Genomic DNA, 10,759 nt, shown 5'->3' with positions numbered 1-10,759 from the left:
TTCCTCTAATCTCAACTATGAAACCTTCATCTCTGACAGTAACCTCTTTCCATTACAGAATCTGCCCAATACCTGATGCTAGTTAGATACAGGAAGGACAGAGAAAACTAGTTTTAACTCGGAGACACTTACAGAAATTGAGACCGCAACAGTAAATGAGAAAAACACACATTTGAAATAATAAGTCCAGCAGTAAAAGTTCTGCAGTTGGAGACCTGTGTGGAATCTGGAGGAAGAGATCAGTAACCTCACAGCTGATGGCTGAAGCTTGGGGAATAAATGGGTACCAAGGAAAACAGCACAGAAAGGACAGGTTGATAAAATGGTGAAACATCGTGGAGCAGCCAGTTAGGGATGGAAATGAACAAAGAGCATGGGAAACAGGGATGGTCTGTAGAACGGAATAGAAATAATTTCTAACAATTATTTTAGCCTGATGTGGTGGTACGTGCCCATAAACCCAGCACCTCAGAAACTGAGGCAGTAGGATTACAGCAAACTTGAGACCAGCCTGGACTACACAGGGAGTTCAAGGCCAGCCTAAATTACAGAACAAGATCTCATCTCAGAAAACCTTAAAAAAAATTTTTTTAAATAACAAAATGTCCACATAATGGCCAAGATCAGTTGTAGGCCCCCTCAGATGATCTGAAGTGCTTACTCTTTAGGGTGGCTTCAGTATGTGTTTCAATCAAGCACAAAGGGGCTGATCCTTCACGTTCAGTGACTTACCTCGAGATCTCCGCAAAGCCTTTTTAGGTGCCCATGGACTTGCCCAACCCAAGCCGTCATCTGGAACTTTCTCTTTACGACATATTTACAACCTATCCTAAGACCTAGTTTATCTTTTCTAGAACATTTCATAAACATAACTATTTCTTCCTTCTCTGTGTAAAAAAAATGTACACTCTTGTTCCAGAAATTATGATAGTGTACCCTGGGGGGGGGGTGGCTTAAAAACCTACCCAACTAACGAGCAGCTTAGTTCACCATCCATCCTTTGAGAAACAAAGTCAAGCTGTATGTAGCAAATGCTGAGACAATGTTTCATGAACTGTTCTGTGAAATTAGAAACCTGTATTACATTGTCAATTACCATATATATGATTTAATGCTTTTTCAAAAAGGCCAGAGTCCCAAAATCTTTTCTCCCATCAGATTTTCAACCTAGCTTTCTCTGTGGTTATTATCTCTTTCTATGAATAACCCAACCAAGAAATCTAAATTGCACACCGCTACCCAACAACCAAGTACTCTTTTCAGGGTGCCTACAGCCAGTAACACCTTCATTTTGTTTTGTTTTTGTTTTTCATATTTTTGGTTGTTGGTCTTAAGTATTGTACTACACAGAATGAGCTGCAGCTCACAATATCCTATATGTGGGAGTAATTCTGTCAATGGTTCTATGTTGAATTGTGACAGTACAGTTTCTACAGAACTATGAAGAAGCACAGAAGGAAAAGGAAACCTCATATTTGTAACTGAGAAATGGGTTGTCAAAAAAAAAAATTTAAAGGTTAACTTTCAGATTCCATTTATAGTCTGCGTTTTAGCTGAAATAAATTTACCCCTGCACAAAAACACACTCAATTTCCTCTTCTGAAAAACTATTGTTTAATAGTGCACTTCATTTATGCTACAGGGTGAGCAGGGTTGGGAAAACAATGGAAGGTCATCCCTCAGGTTGGGAAAATTAAGGGATCGCCATCCTAGCCCTGCAAGGAGCCCTGTCACCAGGCAGAGGCCACAGCCTTCCTTCCCCGGGCTCTGCTCTTTATTTGGATTAATCCTTGCCTGTTGAAGTTAGAAGTGGAGTTAGGAGAGGTCTAGCTGCTGGAGTGAAATGTTAAGAGGTCACAGCGGTCAGGAGAGGCTGACTGAGTAAGCTCTTTGAGAGCATCCTTAGAAACTAGAAGTAGGAGTAAATCACTTGTCTTCATAGGAGTGGAAAGAGGATGAGGGCCGGAATCAGAGGCCAGAGCTAAAGGCGTCTGATCTGCACCCTCAGGTTATTCACCACTCAGTTGGATGTCCTAGTCAGTACAGGAGCCTGGGAGGCTCTGCCTACAGTACTGCCAGACTGCTCTTGGAAACATGGCCGTTGCTCCAGAAGCCCTTCAGCATAGTTATCACAGCAATCTTTTTTGGGGTCACTTCCCCCTCATTAATAAAATAAGTTCTTCAACACCAAGTTTCCTTAATTACTTAATGAAATCATAAAATGCAATAGCACGTTCCTTGTCAAATCTTAAAGCTGGATTAGGGACAATGGCTTCAAAAGACAGCCTCTATTCCTCTTCCTAGCAAACAACCCAGAACATTCTTTCCAGTGCCTTTTGTGCTTGCTACACTGATTCCAACTAGTAGAACCATTGGAACTTTATTCCTTATCTTCCATCTCCATGTTGGAAAGAAAGGCTCCTCTGGTGAGAGAAAAATGGTTTAGTGCAAACTCCCTTCCAAAAAAGGTTGACTGGTCCTCCAGCTTCCTTCTGTTCCCAGCACTTAATGTGACTTGCCTCTCAAGTTTTGAAGGCTGTTTTCTGGGAAATCCACTAGGTTTCTGGTCACTCTGCCACGATGATATACCCAATCTGCCCCATGCTCTAAAAGGAAAGGTTTGAGGTGAAAGGGACACAGCCTAAACTGTTCACAGTCACAAAATAAGGCAAGGGCTCTTAGACTTAGGAAGTGACGAAACAGGTATGCGGCTCTTTCATGTAGATTCTCTGATATTTAATTCAGCAGTAACTCTGAGAGAACTTTTGCTCATACCCATTACATTCAAAGGCTTCTCTCCAGTGTGAATCCTCTGATGGCGAACAAGGGCTGAGCTATACCTGAAGGCTTTTCCACACTCACTACATTCATAGGGATTCTCCCCTGTGTGGATTCTTTGATGCTGAATAAGGCCTGAACTATAGGTAAACTTTCCTCCACATTCCATACATTCGTAGGGCTTCTCTCCAGTGTGGATTCTCTGGTGCTGATAGAGATGTGAGCTCTGGCTGAAGGCCTTGCCACACTCATTACATTCATAGGGCTTCTCTCCAGTGTGGATTCTCTGGTGATGAATAAGGGTAGAGCTCCTACTGAAGGCCTTGCCACACTCATTACAAGCATAGGGTTTCTCACCAGTGTGGATTCTCTGATGGTGAGTAAGGGTAGAACTCCAGCTAAAGGTTTTCCCACATTCATTACATTCATAAGGTTTCTCCCCAGTGTGGATCCTCCGATGTAGTATGAGAGCGGAGCTACAACTGAAGGTCTTTCCACAATCATTACATTCATAAGGCTTCTCCCCAGTGTGGATCCTCTGGTGTTGAATAAGATGTGAGCTCTGGCTGAAGGCCTTGCCACATTCATTACATTCATAGGGTTTTTCCCCTGTGTGGATTCTCTGATGTTGAATAAGGTCTGAAGTTCGATTAAAGCTCTTGCTACATTCATCACATTTATGGGGTCTGTCTCCCAAAGGAAGTCTCTGATGTGAAATAAGGTTGGAATTCACAGTGAAGCTGTTTCCAAACTCATTGTATTTCTCATTTCTCTCTCCCATGGAGGAGAGCTTTCCCTCAACTGTCATTTGACCAAAATCTTGAATTTTCCTATTCAATCTTTTCCCAGAGGAGTTCCCTAGTTGCCTTTTTAGACTGACTTCTTGTTCATAGGCTTCTTCAAATTTAAGACCCTGAGAAATATCCTTTTGGAATCTTCCCAATAGCATCCCATGTGATCCTGAATCTTCTGAAATTTCTCGATCACTTTCAGTCCTGGATTCACTATCTGGCACAATAAGAAAAGCAACGTTACTTGTTTCACATGGAAAAAAAAGAGAAGAAGTCAGAGGAAAAGATAATCAATGTGACTGATTTTTATAGCACAAAAGCAAATTCCTTTTACCTGACTGAAAAGAGGTCTATCCTGTATGCATGTAGCTATAGCAAAGTAAGATAACTGGCCAAAGGAAACAGAAAGAACAAGGTAGAAAGTAAAATCAAGGAGAAAAGAACTGAAAGAACAGAGAAAGTAGAAGCTGTCAGGAGGGAGGATGATCAGGCAAGTTGAGAACCAAAACTAGAAGAGAAAAGACATATTGTTTAACAAGTAGCAAAGTCTTCAGACAGGTCACAGGCTGTAGATACCACTGGGGAGATGGTGGCTGCAAGAACAGTTTAAGGGAGGGCAAATATAAGAAACTGACAAAGAGGGCTGCAGAGAAAGGTGAGCAGGTAAGGGTGAAGAGCAGCACAGTGGGAGGAGCAGGAGAAGGAGACAGGATGGGCGGGGAAGGACTCCTTACCACCCCTCCCTCCTGACAGCTTCTATTTTCTCTGTTCTTTCAGTTCTTTTCTCCTTGATTTTACTTTCTACCTTGTTCTTTCAGTTTCCTTTGGCCAGTTATCAGCAGGGCCATCCTGTCTGCAGTGCACTGCCTGTGCCACACCCACAGAAGCAGGCAGGATGGGGGTTAGTCCACCTCCGAGTGCTAGGCCAGAAGGCTATGCTCGTGTGAGAGCCTATATAACCACCTCAGTATTTGTTTATTTATTTATTTATTCATTCATTCATTTTGTGTGTGTGGCCAGCTCAGCCCACCAGGGGGCGGGGCTGGCTGGCATGTGGTGCTGGGGGATTGAACCGAGGTCCCTGTGCTTTATGCTTAGCTTGTTCTAAGTAGGTGCTTTAGACCACTGAGCCATCTCACCAGCCCACCACTTCAGTATTTGATGTCTCTGTTTTTCACTACTTCTAGAGAAAAGGTAAAGGGTCAACATAGCATTTATAGCTTGCTTTTCATTTTAAAAAACAGACAGGACAATGAGTGTCACAGACAGGAACAGCTGTATTTCTCTCACCTGAACAGGACCTCTTTCTGTTCTTAGTTCTCTTTAACCAGGCCCTTTGGCCCTTCCTCACTCAAACCAAGAGATCATGCTAGGATTCAGTATGGGAAAGAGACTTGGAATAAGGAAGCTCCTCCAGCTCACTGTGTGGCTGCAGAGCCAGTCGAGACACACTTTCCAGGACACAGAAAGGAACAGTACAGGGAGGGCTCAGGGGGGAGTCAGTAAGGGCCCCCTGCACTGCTCAGGAAAATGTTTTCACTGAAAGTGGGATAAAAAAACAAGGAATTAATCCTAAAGATTACAAAGGCTATTTCTCCTTAAAACAAATTTACATTTCTATAAAAGCAGCAGGTGCCCTTAATCCTAAAGAAAGCAGAGGTCCCTAGGAGAATCCAGCAGACTAGAGGTAGAGACAGAGTTGTTCAGAATGCTGAAACACAGAGCCGTTCACACTAATCTTTTAGAAAAGCTGCTAGACTATACATTAAGTAAATTTAGAGCTCTAAAATCTGGAGCTCTAAAATCGAGGCACAAGCTTAGCCACCCAGCAGCTGCACAGAACATCTGAGATCTCCAAGCTTACTTCCTTCTCCATAAAATGAGGGCAACGCCAGCTACACTGATTAGTGTCACTGTGAGGAGTATAACTGAGTGAATAAATACAAGTGAACACTGTTACAAGCTGCAGATTACCATATAAATGTAAGTTTTGGCTATCACTGCTATTAGAATTTTTTTTTTTTTTTTTTTTTTTTTGGTGGTACTGGGGATTAAACTCAGGACCTTGTGCTTGCCAGGCAAGCACTTATTCTACTGAGCTATCTCCCCAGTCCCACTATTAGGATTTTCTAAGAGAAGGCTAATCCCTACTTGTTCACAGTGACAACACTGTTAGCAACCACCAAGAAAGCCAAGAAACCACAGAGTTGCACTGGAAGGTGCCCGTCCTTACCGAGTGAGAACACATTCCCATAGTTTTCCAGCATCACATCCCTGTACAAGTTCCTCTGAGCAGGTTCCAATCGCTTCCACTCCTTCCGGATGAAGTAGACAGCCACATCCTCAAATGTCACCAACTCCTGAAACAACATGGTCACACATACAATTTCAGAGTCAGGGTATGAACTGACAGCACCAAAAAATCAATTCATGATAGGGCTGAAAAAGTGCCTTCTGGCTGGGCTGGGGGGTGGGGGGTGAGCACACACTTGTAATCTCAGCACTCAGGGGGCTGAGGCAGGAGAACCACTATGAATTGAAACGCCTTTTGGGAAGTGGGGAATGAGGTCAGAGCAGAGGGTGAGAGACAAGAGTCCAAGACAGAAGATAAGGACCATATTCAGTAAGAAAGCAGTACGGCCCTGGGATGCCACTGAACAAAACTGTCCACAAATGGGAAGGAAAAGGGTAAAGAAAACCACAGCTCACCTGGGACTTGGCTTTTAGGAGAGCAGCTGCCAACATCTCATCGCCCAAACTGTCCTTGTTGGAAAAGGCAGGAACTCTCGAAGAAGGAAGAGCTGAAGGGCAGTAAGAGGGCACAGGGGTGAGTCTCCCTGCTCTCTGGCCCCTGGCCAGTCTTCTCAGTGACACTGCCCAGCCCTACGCTTCACGGCTGCTGGTTTTTTGTGGAACCAGGGATTAAACTCAGGCCCTTGCACTTGCCAGGGAAGCACTTACTCTACTGAGCCATCTCCCTGGCCCCTTCTGCTGCTGTTCTTACCCTTTTCCTAAGCTGGGCCAGACACAGGCTTCTCTTACACATCCCTTCCATCTTTCTACATCTCTGAACTCAAATTCCTTCATCAAGTTCTTAGGGGTACATGAGCAGCTTCACTCCATTCCTGCCTGCAAACACAACCACCAAAGCGCCTTTCTCCACCCCTAGACGAAATCTACACAATGCAAATGTTTGTTGTTTCTGTGCTGGGCCACACTCTTCCTGCAATCTGTAAGGTTACATATTTGTCTCAGAGATTCCAAACCTCTAGACAGAGCAGATTTTAACAAAGAAGAATCTTAATTTTTTTTTCCTGAAAAGGAAACAATACCCATTAAAATTAAAACTAGCTCGAAACTCAAGGACACAATAAAAGCAAAATACACTAGTGGATTCCTATCTACTTTATCCTACCTTTTGTCCATCATTGGACAAAATGATGTCAAAAGACTAAAGAGCACAATCTATAACTACAAAGTGTGCTAAGAGGTGCCTGAAAGACAGAATTTGGTGTTGGCAATCCTGCACGAAGTGCCCAAAACCTTTCAAAAATGACTGTTGTGAAACTTCTCCAGCTGTGTATTAACAACCAGTGACGGCCAGCACCACCCCACCCCCACAAGACTGTGAGCTAACCAAACAGATAGGGTGTATCTTAGCCCCCCTGGATTCTAGTTAATCTAAAAACTAGTAATGAGAAATTTCAACAGATGACTGCTGAATGACTGAATACAATGTGGAATGAACCCTTATTCCTCACCACTCTCACGCAGGGGCTGAGGTTCCTGAGACACATGATCAGCCTGAGTTTCCATGGGTAGCGCAAAACGTTCTGGTCTTGATCGCCTATCTGCAGACTCGGCAGGAAACAGGTTTTGAATGGGAATAAGTACTGCAGAAGCAAAAGTTCAAAGACAACTTAAAAGATATCTTCTGTATACAGAAAGAGAACAAGTAGTATCTCAGTTAATACCCAACAGCAAGTGGGACTCGTCTTCTAGACTCTGGTGAACGTATTCACCCGTTCCGTGATACACTACAGAAGGACCCAAAAAGGGCCCAGGCTTCCCTCAATGTCCTATCCATGGCTCCCTGCTGAACACTCTGATATCTACAAAAACAGGAAGTGCTCAGAGTCATCAGGATGAAAAGCCTAATCCTAGCTTCTGTGCCTACTCTTATACAGAAGGCAGTAGCTTTTCTTACAACTCTTTTAATCAAAATGTAAGGCCCTAAAGCAAGGGCCATTTTTTAAACATAAGATTCTGTATTATCCTACTTTCATAAGTACAACTATCTTCATTCCCCAGTTGATCCATAATCCAGAGAGTTCTGCTCTCTGTGGCTCTAGTGGATAAAATATAATCCTAGTTCTTAAGAGTATGGTTTGAATCTCAGGTCAAAGTTTCTATTTTGGGTTGGAAGGCTGTGGCAAGATCAACACAGCTAGAGTCGATACAGCAATCATGAAACAACCAAGAACGTGGGAGGGGCAGGGACCTCTCAGAAACCTCTGGGTTGGATCTGGTTAGTCATTCTTCATGTAACAAACATGTGAGCGCCAACCACACTGCAAGGAGTAAAACAATTAGGAAAGCAGAGTATCTGTGTGACAGCTGTACATACCCATAAGGCACAACAGGAAGAGGAGCCCTGTGTGGGACACCAGAAAGCTCAAAGAAGTCTGGTGACTGGTCCTGGGCAGCTTCCCAATGCCAATGCCATCACACAGTGGCAAGCAGGAAGGTACTAGCCCAACCCCAAGGGCAATCTAGGTGATATACTTGCACCACGCCCTCCTCCAATCTAGGTGATATACTTGCACCGGTGATATACTTGTACCAAACTGGGCCTCTTCAACTGTGGTCTAGGAACCAGTCAGCAAGCCAGTACTTTTACCTCAGAACAAGACTGTTTATGAGCAGACAGCCCAAACAAATCATCTCTTAGGACAAACTCTCCTTAGAAGCTGGGTGCAGTGGCACACATCTGTAGCCCCAGTGACTTGGGAGGCTGACGAAACCCACTTCTCCTTAGAAAGAGAAGTCAAAGGCTGATTCCACAGAAAAAAAAAGTACTGCTCTCTCCTCACAGCTGGCTTAAGCAAAGCTGGAACTCAAAGGCATATTGTTGAGAACAAGTCCCCAGTGTCTGACAGGCAAACAATGTTTCTGATAGAAAGAAACTCTCCACTGGGCTCCCACAGCCTTGGGTCCAGGCAGAGCTCGGCCCCTGTTCTGCTGCCAACCTTACTTCCTGGACATACTCCTGGCAGTGAGAACAGGCCACGGGAAGATTTACCTGCTAGATCCTTTCCTTCCTTTGAAGTTAGTCCCTAGAAGGCCAGTGTTGCAGTGATTGGGAATTTGACAGCCTCTGTTCAAGTTCCTGGAAAATCTCACTTTTGTTGATGTCAATCCTGTGTGTATGTATGAACTTTCTTTCTTTTTTGAGACAGGGTCTCACTATGTAGTTCAGGCTGGCCTTGAGCTCACTTTGTAACCCAGGATGGTCTCGAATTTATGATCCTTCTGCCTCAGCCTCCAGAGTGCTGGGATTACAGGCACATGCCACCATGCTCAGCATAAACTTTATTTCTCAGATAGGTTATTTAGAGAGAACTTTACTTTGGAGGGTGGTAGTACTGGGGATTGAACCCAGGGCCTTTGAACTGAGCTGCCATTTTAAAAATTTTGAGCAAGGGTTTTGATAAATAGTTAAACTCATCCAGACTGGGCTGGAACTTGCAATCTTCCTGTCTCAACCTTCCAGAGTGCTGGGATTACAAGTGTGCCAGGATTCAAATACCCATGCAGACCTCCACAGCTGGTAAGTTTCCTTTCAGCATCCTGGACAGAGCAGAAAGGCTACAGGGGGTTGACCTGGTCAATTTCCACCCAGGGTATGAAGTTCGCCTTGTTCTGTCAGCTGGTTTGCTAGATACACTCCGTTAATTTGCAGGCAGTCGGCTCCAACAAGGCATGGTTTAGCCATGCGAGGTTGGAACTACCTCCCATCCTATCAGACCTTCATCTCAGAGATCTAGTCGTCTATGCAGCTTCAATGACAGTTTCTTTACATGACTATTTATCAGAAACCAAATGATACCCACATTTGACCACCACCCTAACTTCGTACTTCTCTAGTTATTTAGCACGTCTCTACTAATTACTTAGTACTTAGTTCACAGACATCTGCACTGGAAGAAAAAAAAATCTTAGGTCCTAATTACTTCATGGGTTTCAAGCTCATCAACTTCCTATCCTCTTACGGAGTTCACATATACTCTTCAGGGAACAAACACTGCGGTGTTCAACCCTCTTCTTTCACACACCCAAATCAGTGATCAATACAATTAACACAGGAAGCCAGAAGCAGCTGTCTCCCTTCCCGTAAAAGACGCGACACACTGGGCTGCAGCAGGATCACGCTCGGGATCTGAGTCCGCACCTGCTCACAGCCCTAGATCTAACTTGTGTTCCAGAATTGTTTATTATCTGACCCGCGCTCGGACCCAGCTAAGTTAACAATAAACTTCCTCTCCTGCCACAACCGCAAAAAGCTAGAAGCCTCAAATGAGCGTGCGGGAGAAGTTTTAAGTCAGGGTAGCTGTCAGATGTTTTAAAGAGAGAAACACCTTAACGGCGATCCTGGAACTTTTGGAGGTACTGTTGAAGTCGCAAAATCAGAACCGGAACCCTTTCCCCAGCCACCAGGGTCCCGCTGTGTGTAGGAGGGGACCCGAGTCTGGGAGGAAGCGGAGTCGGGGACTGGCCCCACGGGAGGGAGGGGCGCCTCCCGCACCCCGCTCCGGGCGGGCTTGGGGATCCCGCGGCCGCAGCGGCACGGACACCACCCCTTCCCGGGGGACCACAGCCTCCGCTCGCCGCGAGCCCGGGGACGGCCCGACTCACCCTGGGGGCAGAGACGGGAGATTTGGGGGAACGAGACACGCACCAGGCCCTGTCGGACCCTGTCACAGACCTACACACCGGGGACAGAACAAAGAACGGAAGTCTCCTCCACTTTCACTTCCGGGTCGTCTTTTTCACTAACCGTCCCACCACCGTGCTTCCGACGCCATTTTGTTCTCTCTAGGAAAGTGGGAGGTCTTTACCTCTCTGTGGTTTACGGACTCAGGTCCGCTCACCCTCAGTCAGAGCGGAGGGGCCGAAAGCTGACGTGGCAC

General features: G+C 45.1%; 1 protein-coding gene across 1 annotated transcript; it reads right to left on the bottom strand.

Moving 5' to 3' along the window:
- Window positions 1–534: 534 nt before the first annotated feature.
- Window positions 535–7,473, bottom strand: Znf3 (zinc finger protein 3). Its single transcript, XM_004630519.2, is given in 5 exon segments — window positions 535–2,788; window positions 2,791–3,786; window positions 5,803–5,929; window positions 6,279–6,370; window positions 7,331–7,473. Coding segments are annotated over 5 exon segments (1,317 nt in total). The 5' UTR covers window positions 7,386–7,473; the 3' UTR covers window positions 535–2,741.
- Between the last annotated feature and the right edge of the window lie 3,286 nt (window positions 7,474–10,759).

This window comes from Octodon degus, unplaced genomic scaffold (assembly GCF_000260255.1).
Source record: "Octodon degus isolate 3935 unplaced genomic scaffold, OctDeg1.0 scaffold00035, whole genome shotgun sequence".
Lineage (NCBI taxonomy): Eukaryota > Metazoa > Chordata > Mammalia > Rodentia > Octodontidae > Octodon > Octodon degus.
This window is presented reverse-complemented; position numbering and strand designations above follow the sequence as displayed.